This window comes from Carassius carassius, chromosome 40 (assembly GCF_963082965.1).
Source record: "Carassius carassius chromosome 40, fCarCar2.1, whole genome shotgun sequence".
NCBI classification, from domain to species: domain Eukaryota; kingdom Metazoa; phylum Chordata; class Actinopteri; order Cypriniformes; family Cyprinidae; genus Carassius; species Carassius carassius.
This window is the reverse complement of record NC_081794.1, coordinates 25,270,837-25,293,298: the sequence shown is the minus strand read 5'-3', so window position 1 is coordinate 25,293,298 and position 22,462 is coordinate 25,270,837. Positions and strand designations below refer to the sequence as shown.

Genomic DNA, 22,462 nt, shown 5'->3' with positions numbered 1-22,462 from the left:
CAGTGGTAATATTTAAACATAAATTTTATATTTTTCCCATTAGGAACTGACCGGAAAAATGTCATTAAATACAAATGCAGTGTAAATGAAGTCAGATGCTTGTAAGGATGGGGTTAAAAAGTTTGAGGAATTCATTATAGCTGAAAATGATTGCTTCAGACTTCAGAGGCGGAGCAAGTTGAATTTTCATGCAACATAAAAAATCCGTAATTTTTTCTTTGGAATAATGAAAGTAAAAGTGACGTGACATTCAGCCAAGTATTGTGACCCATACTGAGAATTCGTGCTCTGTTTTTAACCCATCCAAAGTGCACACACACAGAGCAGTGAACACACACACACCCGGAGCAGTGGGCAGCCATTTATGCTGCGGCGCCCGGGGAGCAGTTGGGGGTTCAGTGTTTTAGTGCAGGTGGAGAGAGAACTGTACATGCACTCCCCCCACCCACAATTCCTGCCGGCCCGAGGCTCAAACTCACAACCTTTCGATTGGGAGTCCGACTCTCTAACCATTAGGCCACGACTTCCCATTGCACTTCAATGAATCATGCACAATAAGACCAGGAACATGCAGAAAGTAGATGCGGTCGATTTTGATTTCATGTTGACTTGAAACATCATAAAATGACACAGAGGTACACATCCTATCAAATCACTTTTGTATATTGGTTCATTTGCTTTTTTTTAAATTGCAGCTATCAGATATGATACAGTAGGTTAGACAGAGAGGTTGACTGATGACACTTTGGCTAATGATGTCATAAATAAAGTTACATTATAAAGTTGCTTAAACCCACTGACCTGTGTCTTTGAGATTATGTATTATGTTATTAGCTCAGATGATTGAAGAAAGAGGTGAATTGTGGGTGGTTGCAAGTGACAGTGAGAGGAGGGTTTAATGGTGATTGAAAGGCTAAATCAGGACAGGGAGAGGAAGAGGAAGAGAACTTGATTTACAGTCAGCCGAATGATTGTGGTTTTTCTTGCAAACAGACATTGCTCAACATCAAGGACGGCAGCGCATTATTTGATTGCAGAATTGAAGCTTTGTTGCAGTATTCCCAAAGGCTCAATGAGGCATTTATTCCTCAGTAATAAACGATAAAATGCTGATGTGCTGTAGAGTTTCACCAGTATCTGGAGGCTGTGATGATCTCATGCTCACAGCTTTTGCATAAATGCATACCGAAAAAAAAAAAAAATATATTAAAAAAAATAAAGTACATCCGCCTGCTGTTGCATATTATGTGTCAATCCATCAACTCTTCTGCTTGAAATGAATATTTTATGCTTGCAAAAATGTTATCTCATAAAATAAGATATCTATTTGATTTCCACATTCCAAAATTCTCTGTCTACCGCTTCAACACTTCCAGTTATTTCTGTTATGCAGTACATTTTAATGTCCCTTTTTATATGGTATTTGTTATAATGGATGCAATAATAAACTTACAATTTTTATAGAGGGATGGATTTAAATCACTGCACTTAATTTGGGTATTGCCATTTTTGTTAATTTCCTGGATACTGCAATAACTTATCTTATGAAATCTGGCAATTTGATCATTTAATTCTCCTTTCTTTATTTTGAAATGATTCAAACAAGGCATGTTTTCTTGGGATTATTGTTGTAACTGGTATATTTGTATATATATATGAAAAGCAGTGGATTAGAAATGGTATTAGTGTTATTCTGTTTGATAAAGTTGCAGAAATTATATTGGCAACACTTCAGTAATTAATTGAAAATCTAAATGAAAATGAAGGAGTCATCTTCCTGAACATTAGCACATGAGCAAATGCAATATTGACTGTGTACAACAGTTAAACAAGAAGTTAATATTGAGTGAGTTACATTGAGACACAACACTAGATGTGTTTACATGGACACTTTTTGCTTCCATCGGAATGAATTAATTCTGATTGACGAATCCGTAGTGTTTACATGAACGCTAAATAATGTCAACAGTTTGATATGCTCGTTTATGTCACAAGTTTCAGGTCAGATTTAATCTTTTGACATGCGCACACTGCATGAATATACAGACTTTCAGACTGTTGTCATACGGTTTTAAAATGCAAACGTGATATTTATCTACTTCGGGTCCTAATTAAGCAATAAACAGCACATGAACTATTGTGTTATTCTGCAAAATTTTTTTTAAAAGTGCCCGTTCACACAACCAAAATCAGTCGTCTGTTGATGAGGACTGGTGGGACATTGTCCTGCTCCACTTCACAGATGCTGAGTTAAAGGGGAGTTTTATAATGCTTTATAAATACTTTCCAGTTTTGATTTTCAATCGATCAAGTGTTTACATGTCATATCACTTTGATTACAAAAGGAATAAACCACCCCTTACAATCCGATCAGAATTTTAATCGGATCTGGCCAATTCAACCCGATTGATGTGTTTACATGTTACTTTTTATTCAGATTGTGGTTGTAGTCCTATTACGATCAGATTAGTAGGGTCCATGTAAACACATAGTGTCTGTTTTACATTTCACTGAAGGAAATAGATTCAAACCAAGTCAGAACAGAAAATGTGTGCCTCTCAGAGCAACACTGTGGTTGCTGAAATAATCTGTTTTTGAACAAAACATTTGAGTCAGTGATTCAATTATCCTTTCATAAAGGCACTATGAACGATTTATTTGAATGAATGATTCAAATTGTTGGGTACCAAGATATGTCTGACTCCACGCCATTTTTTCATGAATTACTTTTTGGACCTCAGCTTGTCCGTCCAACAAAGATGTTTACTGTTAGCTGCTTCCTCACACAATGGACAGACAAACCTGGACTGTGTATTTGTTGGACAGTATCTCAATGGAACTCTCAGCTTCTTGTATACATGGATTTAATGTTAAAACTGTACATTTATGAATTTCAGCTTTTAATGTTGTGTCATCTTTTCTAATATCATTGTAAAAAAATGTTATTGTTATTTATGTATTAATATTACTTTATTTATTTATTAATTGATTTATTTTATTCTTTTGAAGGCAACCAGAGGTGGGATGGGTTCTAAATTTGCACATTTGCTTTTTTGTTTTATACTACTATTCCCAGAAGAAAATGTAACAAACGGTTGATAATAATAATAATAATAATAATAATAATAATAATAATATGAACATAAATAAATGCATTCAAGAGTTAAATGTATGTATAATCTCTATAATTAAATGTGATATATTCTGTTTTGTACCAGGTTATGAGAAGCCTCACTCTTCAGAAATACCAACTGTTGCACAAACAAAAAGCAGTTTGCATGGCGATATAAATTAATGGATATGGCAAATAAACAATACAAAGTCCCAAGTGCAGTTTATGCCTGACTAAGAAGCCTAAAGAAATGCAAGCATTGTTCTTTCGCTCCTTTTTCATTTTGTTTATTCCTTTGACACCATGGCACGCAACAGACCCCCCTCCACTCTCTGTCTGTCACACAGCAGTAAACAAATGTTACGAGAGTCTTGCATTTATTAAATCAAATTAGACAAAAGCCAGTCCCTGGTTCAAGGTAAAAACAAAGCAATCCGAAAGAAAAGCTTTCTTGCATTTCCTCTTACCTCTAAACCCCAGCCATGATCTGCCATGGTCTCAGAACTCACTGAATGCACATTGTGGCATTACTGTGTTTATTTATTTATTTTGCATTATGCTAATCATCTTTGTTGCTACTTTGGCTCATTGTCCTGATTAAGACGTCTTATGCAAACCGCTCTGAAAAGTATGCAAAGCAGACAACGCCAAAGGTGGTGAAGTATTCATTCTGTGCTGCGAGTCATGTTTGCTGATGTGTTGTGGCCTTGAGCATTCCATTGTCACCTTCTTCTTTGTTTCTCCTACTTCTCTTGGTAAATACACATTTACTTGCTTGATAATGAAACAGCTCTTGCAGAAAGTGAAGGAAATCCTGTGCTAGGAAACCTGACAGTATAGTTCAAAATAAAAAGTTAAAGCAAATGCTAATGTGTCGTATCCTTCTCCTTGGAGTGACATAAAGGATGTTCAGGTGGTTTGCTCCATTAAAACTGGGGAAAGGGTGGAGGCCACAAGTTCATACTTCATTAGAGGGAAAATCCTCTTTAAATGTTAGATAAAGCGAGGTGTTCAAATCATGCTCGGCTCGGCAGGGGATGAAGCCATCTGTTTTAAGATGACTTTGGCACAAAATTAAGCTCTAATCACTAAGAAGGAACTTCACTCTGGGAGATTTGTTTAGTCTTTACCTCTCCACATGCATTTGGAAAAAGTAGGCGACAGTGACACAGAGGTGAGGCCCATCAGCGATGAATCTTACTAACATGAAATAATATTCATACTGAAATGTCTCATTTTACTTGATAAGTGTGTGGAAAAATCAGGTCGGGTTATGATCTGCTAAAGGCGATGTTCTTTGGAAGGATACAGCACTTTTCTGCATGAAAATTTGATACCAGCTTCATGTTGTGTTGTTATGACCGCATATTCGGAAAGCACCGCTGAATATGAATGGTTTGTGATTAAAGATCACTGTCAGTGCGTACATGTCTTCCACCAAAACATGTGCATCATTCTAAAAGCCAATTTTCACCTGATGACAGATTCGTGTACATGCAATACAATAGAAAAATTACATTATTTGACCTGTCAGCTGCATCATTATTAGAATAAATGGCTAAGTTTCCCTGTCTGTATTGTCTTGTGGCGCTCCCAGTATGGGTATTTACCATAAACACATGAAACTACAGTGTGAAATAGCCTATATTTGTATCATGCAAAAAAAAAAAAAACCTTTTCATTAACTATTATTTGCACGTTACTCAGACATGTTTTTAGTTTATATATATATATATATATATATATATATATATATATATATTATATAGTTTTGGAAATTTTATTTTTGCTTGCATAACTGTGGTCTGAGTTGGTTCTAAATTTAGATTCTAAATGACTTGCGACTTGCATGAAAATGCTGCACCCAGATTTGATGCACATACATGTTTGTATGCATGATAAGTGAATGATACCGAATTTGTTGATTCTGTCTTCCTGATCTTACTCAATTGAGTTTGTATTACTTCTGAAATCAGTGATTTTACTTTCCTTGATATTTATCAAACAATGTTACAGTTTTCCAAATGGGTAGGCTGTTACATAACTATCTTGTAAGTCATGCAGTCCATGTGCTTTTGGTTTAATTTGAGCAAAGTTAAGAAACGGAGTCTCTGAGTTTAATTTGGAATAGAATGTTAATTAATTTAGACTAGTGAATTTAAGCAGTGAGTCTGGATTAAACAAATTAAAGGAAAGGTCGACAGAGTGAAATAGCACTGGCTTTGGCTCAGCGGAGTATGACTTCCGAAAGCTGTTACAGTTATTAACCAGTGTTGCAACTGAAATGCAATGATGATAAACATGCGCTTCTTACCTTTCCAACATACTGTGGGTCTGAGCCCATGTACTCCTCAAGCACAAAGAACTGGTTCCACACCCAGCCCCTTTTGACCCTCTGAAATCCTCTGGAACCTCCATTCCTTCCTGCCGTCGATGGCCCCGTCTGGCTGTGGGGCCACTCTTGCCCTGGCCTGCTTTGGAAGGGAGCGCAGGAGCTCTGCTCAAAGAGGAAGCACAGGAACAGCAGCAGGCAGTTCCTCCTCAGCATTGGGCGGTCTGTTACGGCACTGTTCCCACGTCAAGGTCCAGAGGAAAAAGGGGAGGTGAGAGAAAGGAAATCCAGGGCTCCGAGGCTCACGAGCTGGAGCGTGAAGCCAGTGGGGATTGAGGAGAGGTCAGGAGTCTGGTGCTCTACCACTCCCCTCGCTGGCAAAATGACTCAGGTCAGCCGGGTAATAGATTCATCACCTGCAACAAAAAACAACAACAACAGAGAATTCAGTTGTATAGCCAAGAAACAGATATTTTAATGAGTTTTTTTTTAAACCGTACAATGGCTACAATATACATTTTGTGGAATATCTAGTCCTCTAGAGATATCAGTTACCCTGTTTTGACCCCTGTTTAGCATCTTAGAGGTTGTTCACTGAAAGCGGAGAAACATAAATCCTTAATACATCCTCTAAAATGCTCTACGGCTTCTGTGGAATACTGTCTTTCTAATAATAATGCCTGTATATTCACAGCATGTCTAGTCTTAGAGACGTGGAATTGCAAACAGCTGTCATAGAGGATATGCATGCATGCAAGCTCTCTTGAGGGCAAAAACGTTTTTCTTTTTACCCTGATTTTAAAATCTGTTGGAATTAAGGTGCCTGCATACAGTATTGAGTTAATTAATATTGAAATATTAATTTGTATTGTAATACCATTTTTAAACGGTAATTTAAAGTAAAATGCAATTTTACTTGATAAATGTAGTGTGTTTTTTCGCATGGGGCTGAAGGAGTATGAACCTTCGGTCCATCACTTGCTATTCTTTATGGTTTAGAGACATATTACTTTTATTAGTAACAGTTGTAGAGCTGTGCTGATGCAATCATATAAATAGAGCAATATTTGTTGCCATGAAATTGTATTTTAGATCCTTTTACCAATATTTTTATTTTGTTCATTCATAGCATGTCCTGCAGATCGATAAATGAAGAAGCAAGTCATCCAAATGAGCAGAAACTAACAGACTTATCTCAGCGTGTTCAGAAACATTTCTACAAGGTACAAGAGATTGAATCTGATCTATCAGGTCTCGTGTTTTATGTAGTTTCAGTTGAAATCCAGTTTATGATTTTATGATACACTGCAGTGCATTGAAATGTGACATATGTACCATGATGATATCATATCACAAGCTAGTTGGCAATGACCTGATCCTATATCATTAGTTGAGCCCAAGACATTGCAACTTATTATTTTGTGACTATTTATTATATATATATATATATATATATATATAATCTTTTTTTTTAATTTATAGCAGGTACTTTTTAAAATGATACAGTACAAGTAAACTGTAAAAGTGACATTCGACTTTGTTTAGAGATGTAGTTGCTAATTTGATGACTGCATCTTTTTTTTTTTTTTTTACTCTCACACCCGCATGCCACTGCATGCATTTCGATGGTAAAGTGGAGCAAACATTTATCTGTGAATAATTATCACATCATATCATGTTAAGAATAACCTCTGTCACTTTGTTAGCAAAAAGCAATTGCAATAAAGTCAACAGTAATTTTACATTGAAGCTGTCACCAGGAGCAGCTTGCAATTATTGCTGGGATCCATCAAGGATCGCAGTGTGCTAGTGGTTATCTGAGCATCTCTGGCTAGGAAAGCACTCAACAAGATGTGTCAGGATCCTAAATTACCATGATTAGATGGTGATTTAATCAATCAATTAGATTCTCTGAGAAAGGGACAAAGCGTTCCTCTCATTCAAAAACAGAAACAACAAATAAAGCTTTCAGCATGGATTTGGCTGACATATAAACCATATTTCAGATGCAATGGATCATGGAACATCCAAAAGCAGAGACATGTCCATAATTACTGGGGACTGTCATATCTTCAGATATTGTTGCCATAGGCAATTAAGCACTGTTTTAGCAGTATGAAATCAGTTCTGGCAGTTTATGAAAGAGAATGCCTTCTAATTGGTCACTACTAACAAACACTACTAAGAAAAATCCTTGTGTTAGTGAGACAAGAACAGAAAGTTTGAAGGAAATCTACAATGGAGTCCTATACATGCATATATATATATATATATATATATATATATGTATGTATGTATGTATGTATGTATGTATGTATTTATTTATTTATTTATTTTTTTTCCCCAGTATTCTTTGATAAACAGAAAGTTAAAGAAAAGAGCACCATAAAAAAAGAAAATTGAATACTACTGTTCAGTTTTAATTCCAATTCTTAATTTGATAGAATTATGTTTAATTTATATCATTTATTAAATATTAAAATGTTTTGAATTATCTATATATAACTTTATTAACAATTAATAAATGCTGTTAAAGTTTTGTCCCTTGTTAGTTCAAGATACTAAGTTAATAATCTTATTGTGCAATATTTTTGGTTGTGGCCTCTGTTTTTTGGACCCATTGTAACTATAAAATATATTTGTTAAGCCGTTGGTCTTTAGAAATGTCAAAGGACTGGAGCAAACAGGTAAGAGACAGCCACTCTCACGCAAATGAGGTGCAAGGATTATATATTTGTCTGGTGCATGAAAAGTTTTAAGCTGCACTGTAGTTATGTAACACATTTCTCAGTGTTTCAGTAGCCAAAGACTTCCTCAACCTCCTGATGTGATTCTGTAACAGAGGTACTGTACATCACCACCTCGTCGACACTGAGAATCCAGTGCAGATCATAGTTTTGACATTTTTTCCAGCTCTCACACCACCTGATCCCACCTGATGCCAAACCAATAATTCTCTGATATGCCTCAATGCTTCCCGCCTCTCCTGTCCTGGTTCATTGGCTTCGGGATTGATTGCTAGCTGTTTGTGTGCAGGTCAATGTGCTTATCAGTTTGCCAGTGCTGAACCCCACCTGCTACCACCCAGTGGTGGTTTGGCAGCATTCAAGTGCATCAAGTGTAAACAGTTACCCCGACTTGCCAGGTTTTTTTGGTTAGCTCACAATAGATCTGGAGGTGCTGGCTCACCAAGAACAGTCGGTGGAGGCCAAAAGGAGGAGTAGCTCTCCAAGCCCGCCAGACTCGATACTCCTGCAGGGGAGGGGTCAATGGAAAAGCAGTTGACTTCTTATCCCTGGATGCTCTCAGCCGAAACAGGCTTTTTTCAAAGCCAAATAAAATCAAAGAGACACTTCACACTGGTTCATATAGAGCGAAAGACGGCTGGTGAAATTTAACCTGCGTGTTCTAATCAAAAGCTAAAATGATTCCGAGTCATAAATTTAAGCAACGGATATAAAATCTCAACAGTAACTTCAGGCTCTTACCATACAGGTTCCATATGAGTTGTCGCCAATGAAATGTGTCTTGATAGCATATTTAATATCTAATGTACTATGGACTGTTTGCTGAGTATTTGTTATGAGGAAAGCAAACAGAGGAATGTCTGTTTGTGTCATGATAGAAATGCAGATGCGTGCAAACTCTATGTATACGATGAAGGATATATTTAATTGATTAGAAATAATAATATTTCTAACAAGTTAAATCTCTCTTTCATTATACAGTATTATTATTATTTTACATAAATGGTCACCTGAAGTGTTGTTCAATCATACAGTATGTCGGACTGCTGCCCACAAAGTTATAGTTTCTTTAAACTTTTTCAGAACGAGAACATTTGAACTGCAGCAGGCAATTTCACTTTGTAGGCGAACGCGTGGTGCTTCTGTATAGTTTGATTGATTTTAAAATGTCCCTACAATGTTAAAGGCAAGCCTACGCCCTTGATTCCACCGCATGGAGACTGGCTTATGTCAACACTTTCGAAACCTCCATCACTTCAGCATAGATTGAGGTGATTTAAAGTCAAACTCATCCCAGTCATCCGACGCCTGTGAAACATACATCTCTCTTCTACTAGAGTCTTTGCAGGGCACTGCTCTGAATTCCACTCAATTACAGAATCGCTTCTGCAGTGCCACCCCAGTCATTTGGCCAAAATGCAGCTGTGCAAGTTGCGTCATACCTCTTTTGGAAGCAGTAATTCAAATTTTTAGCGTGCAAAATAGCATTGGTTCACTGACTGATCTCGGCGCAAAGAGAGGGGGATAGAGAAAGTGGACTGGCAGGGAGAGGAAGCGTTCACGCTGCATTTCAAAGAGATGACTGACTGCAGTAGATGAATTCCCAGACAGCCTCAAACTGCCAGCCTCCATTACGTTTTTCCAATGTCCATAACCTGAATGACATAAACACATCTGGACATTTGGGCTAATTAAAGTTCCATGATTGATCCTGTTAAGCAATTAAAGGATTGGATTAAACAAAGTTCAAGGAAAACCAACCCATCAGCTGGAGTTCATTTGATGATTTGCATGTAATTAGCGTTGGTGGGTCTGGGCAAATTACCTAGTCTAAATTTGCCAGTCTGAGAAGACGCGCTCCAGACTAAAAATATCGATCCAATGCAAGTGGTGATGTTGTCCTTTGAGATATTTTCAGATTTGCTCAATATTTATTTCAAGTTTAAGAGGTTATCTGAAATATATACTCTAAATACCAGCAGAACTAGGCTTCTTTTAAAAACTGCAATCGAGCTTCAAAGATTGCAAGATTAATGTAAGAGGGTATTGACTGATTCATTATTCTGAGTTTTTCTATTGCTTTATAATAAAGTCTTATTTGTTAACATTGGTTAATGCATGAGATAACATTAAAGGTCATTGCACACTGAATCCGAAATTCTCGTTCGAAATTTTTGCACGTTAAAAACTAAATACAACATCACCTTGTGTCAATCACTTTTGCCTCCGAAACTCTTGTCCATTATAAAAAAAATAAATGGATCAGGTTCGATTTTCTGTGTTTTTTACATCCAAAGCAAGAATTTTGATAGAAAAACACACACACACACACATACACACACACACACAAATAAAAAACGCATACAAATATTTCAGACTTAACTAAAATGAAAATGTATTGGGAAATGTATGCTGAAAATAATAGTTCAAAAGTTTTCCCTCAGGAATTGCTAGTAAATGTTAATTAATTTCAAATAAACGGATAGTAAAATTTTATTTAACATGACATTTTAAAAGAAAAACTGATGCACCACTTATCTATTTACAGTGCAGAAATATAAACATAAACTTAATAAATGCTGTAGAAGGATTGTTTATTGTGAATCCATGCTAAATATACTGTAGTTAATTAATATCAAGAAATGAAATCTTATTGTAAAATGTAACTGAAATTATATATATATTCTCATCATTCATCCCATACAATTATAATAGGCATAGAAAATAATTCTAAAGATTAATTCAGAAATCAAACAGTTTCTTTGTAGCAATAAAGGGTTAACAGAGGGTTTGAAAATGATAAGAAAGTGATTAAATGATGACAGCATTTTTATGGTTTTAAGTTTAATCACCAGTATAGTGTTGAATTATCGTGTTATGAAACAATACTTAATTAAATATGATTGCTTTCACTGCCTCCACCGTACGTCTTCCAAAGCCCCATTCTACATTTATTATAAATGACGTAATTCTATAAGTCATTGTCCGACTAATTGAATCAAGACTCGTCTGGCTGACACCTGTCGTCTTGGGCTAATTTCATAGACCTGAAACGCTGGTGCATGGGAGAAATGACTTTATCAAGGTTATGCAGCATTTCTCCTTTCACTAACACCCGCAAGATGCTGCTTTAAAGTCTAAACTCATCAGCCGTGTTCTCCTCCTCCACCTGTGCTCGCGATCAAGACAAGCTGTCACAACGTGGGTCGTCCGCATGACGGTGAGGGTCAGTGCTTATTCTGCGCTGACATAATGGGATATGACTGCTCCCGCAGTTCTGGAAGAGTCCAGAACGCTCCGCCGGTCGTTTTCGACGGACTGCGTCGTGCCGCATGCTTGATGAGAGCGTGCTTCATTAGCATGTGTCAAGCCTTGCGTTTGGAGCTCTGACCCGCATGTTGGCCCCCGATAACACGGAGCCTGGGCCTGACAGCATTCCCTGGGTGTTGCCCGACGTTCCCCATTCTCATCACCTTCAATAATCAGAGAGCATATGGCCCGCCGAGCTGCCGCCGCCGATTACGAGGCGGGAGAAGCAACTCCCTGGGAAAGTTATTAGTTGTCAGGCCTGTCGTAAACATGATTAACTGATAAGCAGCTGCAACTGTGGCAAACTGGAGAAAGAAAGATGGAGCTCATCTGTATGAAGACCTTAATCTAAAATCTGTTTATCACTCAATGGTAGATGTGGGGGTGGTGGTATTTTAATTGTGTCGAAGGGACAGGTGCGCACGCGGGCGTGTGTGTGTGTGACTGTATGGTGAGTAATATTTTATTAGGCATGGAAGTCGTCGCTGTTTTAATTAAGGTAAATGGATCCTTGGAATTCTTTGGGGAGTTTTGAATGATATCATATCATTTCTTTCTGGCCAACACCATATACTGTAAATCTTTAGGGACCACAAACCTCAAAACAGGACTATGGCTGCAAATTGTGACATGCATGAGTGCTTATTTGCACATGTGGATTTGAAAATGTTTGCTCAGACACTGAAATTGATGTTATTAATGTTTTGGCAGCATTTTAAACGTTCAGCATTTTATGTAAAAAAATTAATACTGTAATTGAGATACTGTTACAGTTTGTAAAAATATTTTGAATAAATTTTTTCCCCATTTAAATTTTAAGTAAAATTTATTTAATTTTTTTCAGTTTTTGTCATCTATCTATCTATCTATCTATCTATCTATCTATCTATCTTAATAATAAAGATTAATTCAATTCAATTCAATTCTATCGATATAGATATTGGATTAAATTTTATAAGAGGTTGAGGACTGTCCCATATGCTAATATGTATACCATCATTAAATACATACAGTATAAACACATTTTTCCTTCTCTAAACAGGGTGCTGCCATAAAGCACTGCAGTCCAGGTAACCCATAATTTACCAAGTAGGAATTTGCTTTGAGAAATGGCATTAAGGTGGAGAAGTATGCATAATTCACCATGCAAACATACAAACATATTATTCACCATCAAGAAATGGTCTGCAGAGATTTATGTGTCAATAAAATGCCCTTAAACTAATATGGCACCAGTAACATTTGAGCCTAAGGCACAATTTACAATTCAAACACGCAGTTAAAATATAGAATTCACTTGAGTTTCAAGAGATGTGGAGAATGAAGGATTCTCTCTGAAGGGGTTTATTTGTAGACAAACAGCTCTGAGAAATATCTTATTCTGTGAATGACCGGGAGCATGCAAATTATACACCATCAGTAGAGGTTCACCTTTGTGAGTTAGGACGGATTGCTTTCACTTGGACTGTACCCCTCACCATTCTCTAAGACCCTGTAAAATACAATTGTTGTTTATCACTGCTTTGAAGGCAGAACTGCAGGGAGGAGAAAGACAGGACAAAGACTAGAAGAGAAATGAGAACCAGAAAGGGGTGTTTATATAAAGACAGGGTGAGAAAACAAAGATGGAAAGAGCTAATAAAGTGTGTACCAGACTCAAGCAGCCTAATAAATAATCAAGAAAGGCCTCGTAAATTTAACAAATTGACACTAAAAAGCCTGGAAAACCCAGATGCAGAACTGCAAAGATGCATGGATGAATGAGTGAGTGAGTGAGTGAGTGAATGAATGAATGAACAATCATCAATCAATCAATATTTTGTCATTGCTAGTAAGAAATAATACTAATTTAATAGACTCATGAAAAGGATCTAGTCATTTTATGACCTTATTTAATTTCACTGAACCAAATATTTGTGAGTACATAAGTGCAGAATGATTTATATATACAGTACAGACCAAAAGTTTGTACACACCTTCTCATTCAAAGAGTTTTCTTTATTTTCATGACTATGAAAATTGTAGAGTCACACTGAAGGCATCAAGGGCTATTTGACCAAGAAGGAGAGTGATGGGGTGCTGCGCTAGATGACCTGGCCTCCACAGTCACCGGACCTGAACCCAATCGAGATGGATTAGGGGTGAGCTGGACCGCAGACAGAAGGCAAAAGGGCCAACAAGTGCTAAGCATCTCTCGGGGAACTCCTTCAAGACTGTTGGAAGACCATTTCAGGTGACTACCTCTTGAAGCTCATCAAGAGAATGCCAAGAGTGTGCAAAGCAGTAATCAAAGCAAAAGGTGGCTACTTTGAAGAACCTAGAATATGACATATTTTCAGTTGTTTCACAATTTTTTGCTATGTATATAATTCCATATATAATTCCACATGTGTTAATTCATAGTTTTGATGCCTTCAGTGTGAATCTACAATTTTCATAGTCATGAAAATAAAGAAAACTCTTTGAATGAGAAGGTGTGTCCAAACTTTTGGTCTGTACCGTACTGTATGTGTGTGTGTGTGTGTGTGTGTGTGTGTGTGTGTGTGTGTGTTCTGAAAGCCACAGAACTGAAAGTCTTTAGATTTCCTATGATCTTTAAGCTGGTGAACAGCCGCTCTTGGTTTGATCATTCAAGCTGTGTAACAGTAGATGGCAGAGCCAGCTCAGGGTCAAAGGTTATCACACCTGAGTACAGCTGAATCACAATCTTTCTCATGGTTTTCTTTAGGCCTGTGATGCTGTGTCATCAGATGTTTTTGAATCAAGTTCTCATTATTTTCCCCTGTTTCACTCAACTACTTTATGTTGTTCTACATCCATCCCATTGTGCCGCTGTCAGTTTGAGTGACACGTGTGAGAATCAAGCTTTATATTAAGAGTAGTGATCAATGCCTGCAAATGGATATGTGGTGCGGTGTTTTCACACAAGCTTTGACTCAAAGGGTGATTAAACAATGCACTGGTTATATTTTAGAACAGGGCAATCATTGTAAAGCGGCTCTACATGATTATGCGGTCGATACTCAGAAAGCAACAAGGACTGGTATATGAGAAAATGTTGAAGATCAAATGAGTTCTTAACTCTACAATCTCACAGGTTAACAATAAAACTCGGCTACATGCTGATGAGAACATTGCAATGTCACAAATGAACCAGGGCTCAGGGCGAAAATGCCACCAAAATGACCAGAAAAATCATAATCATATTGAAGTTTGATATATAGTAATAGTCTGCTCATTGGTTCAGTACTTCTGCATTTAACCATTTCAGAGAGATGTGAATGTTGGATGATAGGCTAGGCTAGGCTGTTATAGTTAGCTAGAACTAAAATCATGAAAATATTTTTTCTGTAACTTGAAATAACAGTAAACGTATTTAATTTCCGTTGATTATCAACATTTCTAGTCAATGTAATTTAAAATAATAATAAACTAATGCAAATTACAAAAACAGAACAATTATTTTGAATTTAAAGAAATAAAATAATTAATTTTGTTCAATAAGGATGAATTACATTTTCAAAAAGTGACAGTTATAAAAGGTTTAAATAAATGATGTAATGATGTTAATGTTTCTATTTATCCAATAATCCTGAAATAATAACTTTATCACAGTTTCCACAAAAATATGATGATATTGATCATGAGGAGTAATCATGCAAGTATCTTTCAAAAACACACACACACACATATATATATATATATATATATATATATGTATATGTATATGTATATATATATGTATATATATATATATATATATGTGTGTGTGTGTGTGTGTATACAGTATGTATATATATATAAAAAACTCTTACCAACCCCAAAGCTTTCAACTAACTTTCAACATTGTATAACTGAAACATTTGTGTGTGTGTGTGTGTGTGTGTGTTTACAGTAATTTAATATGTTGATTTTACTTTATAGACATCAGATTTAATTTCAATTAATATCTCCATTCATTTAAATTCAAGTAGGTTCACCTATTTAATTCTTAAGCTGAAATATGTTTGAAATCTCTTTAATTAGAAGAAAAAGTATATACCGTAAATTACCCTGAAAATCAGTTTCAGTGGTTAAATGTTGCCCCTTATTAAGAAAGAACGCTATTGACTGACCTTTCTTCTGTTCAGCACTTCCAGTGACTTCCATTCAGCTGGAAAAGGTGCACCGATCGTCTTAGATTCTATCTAAATCAATGCCACTTTTGGCTACTAGAGGAACCGATGTTTATCGGCAGAAGGAGTAGCATAGCGGTATAGTAGGTGCCTGTGATAGACTGTCTGATGTAAGAGCCCTCTAGATCCAAAAGCAGCGTGAAATATTTGCCAAGGTTTAAGCACATTGGATGTCCTCCCATTCATTTGCTGTATGTTCTAGTCAACAAGATATTGCTGTGTAAACACTATAGGATCAGGAGCTTTTCGGCGTCCAAGGTTTGTCAGAGACGTAACAGCCATTTGAGTAACCCAAACTTAGAGCTAAGCTTTCTATTAACCAGCCAGCCATCTGGAATACCTGCCTGCAGCTTTGCACTGGTGGCCTGAACTACCACCCCATGCATGTCCTCCATCACAGCCTGGCCCAGGGCGGGAGGCAGAGGGAAGGAGGGAAACGAACCGTCCGGATGGAGCTTAAGCCCCAGAGAGACCTCGGGCAGACTGGATTAAGTGCCAATCATGTCTGTAACTTAAATCTCCCAGCAGTCCTGAGACTCCATCCCACTAGGGCTGTAGCGACACCTTTATTTCTTCTTATCTTTTCTCCAAACAGGTTGAAGACCTAAATAAGATCTGTTTTTAAAGGGTTAGTTCACCCAAAAATGAAAATTGTCATCGTGTTTTCCTCCTTAACTTGTTCCAGATCTGAGAGTCAGAGTTTGTTTCTTTCCAGTGCCAAAGAAGATATTTTGAAGAATGTTGCTGTCCAATTAGTTGACAATAGCCATAGTATTTTTTCTCCATACTATGGAAGTCAATGGCTACCATCAACTGTTTGGTTACCAACGTTTACGATGTAATTTACCCTTTGATAAGGTACTACCCACTGCTTAATGATTATTCAGAATTCCATATTTTGTGTCCCAGAGTTTTCATTTTTGGAAGAACCATTCCTTTAATTAATAAAATGAATTATTTAAATAGTCTGCACTCCTGCATGTTCCCAATCTTTTTACACTGTCCTTGATCTACTTCTGCCTGACCTGCTGAAAGCAGTGCAGCTGCCATAACATCACAGAAATGAACTCTCCTTTACCCCTTGAAGACACCGCGAGTGTGAATGCACAGACAGAGATAGCCGCGGGCGAGGAGCAGCAGAGATACGGAAGGCACTGAGTCAGCAGAGCCCTATGGGAGCACGCCAGGCCTCGCTGCCAAGAATCATGGCCTATGATGCAAGCACCAAACGAATACAAACAAAACCCTGTGTTTAGGAGACGGAAACATCATTTGACAGCTCAGAGATGGCTCCGAGCATTCAGACTTTAGATTTTCCTGCTACCTGTCACATATCAAAGTTTTGGAGACCAGGGTCTTTTTTAAAGTACACAGCAAATGAAAGCGAACGGGGCAGTTGTCAAATCTGCAGCTTTGTGTCGTTAAACGCCCTGAAAGAAGAACATGTCAAGTTGAAAACCCCTGGTGTTAGACATTCTGATCTGAAAGTCCAAGCTGTGGTCGGACATCAGAAAAGGGATCTCAGAGCAAGACGAAAGATGAGGGAGACAGAGAGAATAGAAGGAGAAAGATCAGTAAGGAAACCCTGTCAGTGAGAGCAGAGGAATCTGAAAGCCCTGCAGCTTCAACAACACTAGCGGCAATGACACATCAGTTATGGGTCTGAACCCCTCTTTGTCCTCAACATAAGCTTTCAGTCCTTTGATATCAGTTCAAGAACTGATTCCACAAAGTGTTGTGGAGCAATGGAGCCAGCGTAGTCTTTAACAATGAGCGTCGATGAGAAGAGAGTTGGATCTATATCAGCTGCTGTACAGTACCTGGCCAGATGTGTTGGCATGCTATACACCGCTTACAGACAATACCAAAACCTGAACAAGATTTAATGGCAGCATCCTAAATGAAATGGAACCTCTGAGACCAACCAATAATATGTAGATACTCCATACTCCATTCTTAGCCTTAGAAAGATGCATAACTGTGCTAAAGTTTTGAAAATCGTATTCCTTGTCTTTCACAAGGTTTAGGATCAGAGCCCAGGTTTTTGACTGCACATCAGAAAATAACTTTTTTTTTTGTTTAAGTCACTTTAGTATAAAAGCTTCCGCTAACAAGCTGACTCATTTATTAAACTTTTCTCAGTGTCTTTGTCCTTTGTAACGCCTGAACTTTTAAATGAGCTATTTGCAACCACACCATATGTTCACTGGGCAATTTGAGAGATGACTTGAAACAGTCATATTAATTCATATGGCATGGCTATATCTGTACACAGATTCTAGACTCCTTTTTATTCATGAGTACATTGTGTAGTTTACAAATAAATATTATCAGCATTCAGCTTACGTTGTCATAAGCTCAGGGAAAGGCCAGTAAAATAAATCAAGCAGGCGGTCACTTTTGTCCTCTTTTTGGGCATTTTGATTTTCCGTTTTCATTTAATATCCCAGATGGAACCGAGTTTTGTGTGCGTGTTCGCTTTAAAGAATTTTGCACAGTGTGTGCAAAAAAGTGAGCAGCGTCGGGAACTTCGGAGTGAGGGAGGATGAAAAATTAACTGTTTTTTTCTGTTTTTTTTTTTTCTAAGTGTCCTTTGTTAAAAACTTTTATTAGAGAGAAGGAAATTAAATCTTCAGAGCCAATAAATCACTGGCATGCCTAATTCTCCCTCTTGCTACATTTGATTTCTGTTAAACGAGAAGCTTCATTAGACTGACTGGAAAGAACTGTTCCACTACTGCTCTCCCATAAGAGCACTTTCAAAGCAAATGATAATTGTGTTAATTTGCAACACTTTACTTAATGGAAACACTCATTGTAAATCATAATTTTTTTTCCATTTTGTCCCATTGGATCAGAGTCCTTGGCAGACACATATAGACTCCATACTGAGGTCTTCCAGTTGTTGTTGTTGTTGTTATTGCATTTGCAGAATGATTGGGTTCCATAATTGTGCAAAACTGCAGGTAAAACTGTCAAAACAGTGATTTAAACTTCAGCAAATAATCTTTTGGCAGTAACTAAGATGAGTAATTTTCCACAGCAACAAACCACTTAATCTGGAGAAATAAATAAATGCCAGCAATATATATATATATATATATATATATATATATATATATATATATATATATATATATATATATATATTTTTTTTTTTTTTTTTTATTCCATTTAGCAAATTTCAAATGACAGAACATTAATTTTAATTGAAGGAAAAAGCTACATTTAATTTTGTGAATCTGAGAGAGCAGGCTTTTTCAAATGCTGACATCTGTTGTCATCTGGTCGTCTTACTGGTCATCTGTTGCTCTTTTTCGAGTTATAAATCAAATTTACAAACATTGTAAAAATGTGATATTATGCAATATTAAATAACTTATATATATATATAATTTAATATTTTCATGAGATTTGTTACACAAGTTGATCAGTTTATCAGTGGAGCAAAATTTTATATGCAATTCAAATACAAAGATCTTAAATCTCAGGGTTATTTATTTATTATTTTTTTATATATATTCTTGGCACTTTTGGGCCAGCATAAATTCTGATTACTACAAATTCTGTGCTAACTTTACGGTGTTTCTGGTGCAACCTTTCACAGATTCTGGCATATCTCTAATATAATTATTTACACAGTCACAGGTTCTTCTTGGACTCTACTCTCGCATTTCAGTAATTCCAAGCAATGCAGTGCGGAACGTTTTTACGGAAAGCATATGAGCATAAACTTGAGGTGTTTGAGATTCCGACGTGGATATTTATTGATGTGCAATGAGAAATCCGAGTGCATGGGGCAAACACATAAATAGAGAGGTAATAATGATAGCCTGTTTATTGTATGACTTAAGGTCACAATCTAAATAAAATGCTTATGAAAACAGCCCCGGATGCCCATCCTCAGGGGCCACTGGGAGACCCCATGATACTCTTTAGCATTCACTCGGCCCTGATCTGATTTGCATGATTATGAAGAATGAGGGGAAAAGAAAACAGCACAAATCTCTCTATTCCCTCCTGCGGCAGCAACAAGCGCTTTTTCTGGGGCGCTTATAAAGAAGCCGATTGAATTTGTATTTCAGAGGTGCGTGAGTAAATAAAGGTGCCGAGGCGTCAAATTGAGAGCGGTTAGCAGCGGCTCTTAAGTGGGGCCCATTGGAGTATCGTATCTGGTGATGAAAATGAGACTGTCTGTCTCCGAAAGAAATACTTGCTAGTTTCAGTTGTGCTTATAAGGAAATGGATAGAGGAAGCCAGAGAATTAAGCTCATTGTTTCTGTGTGGCATTTTCTTATTAGATTTATTGTTCAATTTTACAAGATCATCCAGTCGTGTGCCCGTGTGTCCTAAAACTCGCCTGTTTAATTAACTACCTTTGTTAGTTTGGGGTCTCGGATGATTTGAACGCCATGATCGGGCTGAAGGTTGGGCGCTATAAAAACAAGTGAGCTTTTTTTTTAAAACCTCGGCAGATAAAACTTTATCTAATTGACTTCTAGGTCTAATATAGTCTGTATAAATGAACGTTCAGGGCTCTTTGACTGGTTTTGTTCCTTATTAGAGGCCATATATATAAGGTTTTCAATGATGACAAGAACAGGTATGATACCCTTGTGTCATTTACAACCTGAATTATTTTATTTATCTGTTTATTTACTTTATTTATATTAATTTATTTATTTCCCTTTTTGTACCATGGAACACCATTTTTATGAATCGTCACGCAGCAAAAAAAAATAAAGAAAAAATAAATGCATCTATATTTTATTTATTGTATTGAATAGTTAACTACAAAATTATATTATATTATAAATAAATTACATTATTTTTAAAAGTTCATGCATTTCTCTAGGAATAAAAACCCATTACTTTTGCATTGATAAAATATCAAATATATATATATATAGCAAATGTAAATAGATTCCATAGCTTCGCCAGAGAAGAAAATAAGCTTAGAATAATGACTTAAATGTTGTGTGGAAAATAGCTGTGCGAAGATTAATCATAATTTCTGCTTCTGTATTCCATAGAAAATGTCTCAAGGTTACGAATGTAACCCTGGTTCCTTGAAGGAACGAGACGCTGCGTCGAGCGCTTTGGGGAACGTCCCTGACGAGACCGACTCTGAATATCGTGTGCAATCAGTCCAATGGAAGGGCGTGACGTCACGGGCGGGGTGACGTAGTGACCAGGAAGCTATAAAAACACGTGCCGTGAAGCTGGCTTCAGCTTCAAGTAGGGAAGCAAGCGCCGGCAGGGGTGCCGGGAGTATGTCTCTGCGACGCAGCGTCTCGTTCCTTCAAGGAACCAGGGTTACATTCGTAACCTTGAGACGTTCCTTTTCAGGAACTCGAGCTGCGTCGAGCGCTTTGGGGAACGATGTGCCCACGCTGCCAGACTTCCAAATCCCTGCCTAGTGTGTATCCGAAGAGCACAGCTAAGGCGAGAGATCAGAAGAGCCCGGAGTGGCTCAAATATCAAGGTCATAAAATCTGACAAATGTAGAGGGCGTGGACCACCCCGCAGCGTTGCAAATGTCCAAGAGGGACACACCTGCTGAGAAGGCCTTAGAGCCCGCCATACCTCGAGTGGAGTGGGCCTTGGCTCCCAAAGGAAGGGGAAGACCAGAGGACTCATAGGAGACGTTGATAGCCTCGACTATCCAACGACTTAGAGTCTGCTTGGAGGCAGGAGACCCCTTTTTAGGAGGACCGTGGCAAACAAGCAATCGGTCGGATTTTCTCCACAGGGCAGCTCTGTGGACGTATGCGTCCAGTGCTCGCACTGGAAACATACAATTTAGCTTTTCCTGGTCTGGCTCCCGAAAGGGAGGAGGGCAGAAGGCCTGCAGTACGATAGGTTGTGGTGTAACAGCACATGCTTTTATAGCTTCCTGGTCGCTACGTCACCCCGCCCGTGACGTCACGCCCTTCCATTGGACAGATTGCACACGATATTCAGAGTCGGTCTCGTCAGGGACGTTCCCCAAAGCGCTCCACGCAGCTCGAGTTCCTGAAAAGGAACAAGATTTGACTGAGGGTGAGTAAAATGTCAAAAGTTGTATTTTTGGATTAACCATTCCTCTTTAATATGTGGCTAAGCTTATCTTGTAGTACGGAGCAGTTTCTTCTGACTTTATCGGAATGAAATGTAATTTATGTCTCCCGTCTGTGTACATTTACCACACAGCCTTTATCAGTTAAATACTGCAATATCTGGTAATTACAGTTCCTCATAAAACCAAGTCATATACATATTTTTCACTCAGTGTGGAGCCTGTATGTTTTTATTTGACAAACAAGAAAATTAGTCCTTGTTTTACCTCAGCAAGATTCATCGCCCCATTTTTTTCCATTACAACTCTAATCTAAATGCAAATTTTGATTGGCCCTCTTCTCCAAAGTGCATGAATGCAACCCCGTAGACACAAGCTTTGTGTTTTTCCTCCTCCCTCTCCAAATGGGAGCATAATTTTTTGCTGGTTTTTGATAAAGGTGATGACAGTCTACTGGGTTAACGTGCCACCGAGGGTCTCGAAGAAGCATCTCAATTTGAGAGCAGGGATTTGTGTTAAATGAGCAAAAACACTCATGACAAGAGCACCAATCCATCATACCATCCTTTGGGACATGAAAAACCCACATTTTCTCTTCCTACCACTCGACTGTGTGTGTTTGAGCATGCTCATGTGTTTCTTAATACCCTTTAACAAGCTTAAAATTAATTTGTATCGATGCGGAGACTCGGCCGCAGACGCTCTATTGTTGGGACACAATTCAGGTGG

The 22,462-nt window shown here is 37.6% G+C and overlaps 1 protein-coding gene across 1 annotated transcript in view; it reads right to left on the bottom strand.

Moving 5' to 3' along the window:
• LOC132122465 (cadherin-12-like) overlaps positions 1 to 22,462 on the bottom strand; it is a 117,602-nt gene that overhangs the window by 59,725 nt on the left and 35,415 nt on the right. Inside the window, exon 2 of the mRNA XM_059532753.1 lies at positions 5,427 to 5,860. Coding sequence (XP_059388736.1) covers positions 5,427 to 5,660 — 234 coding nt within the window. The 5' untranslated portion in view covers positions 5,661 to 5,860. The remainder of the gene's footprint in view (positions 1 to 5,426; positions 5,861 to 22,462) is intronic.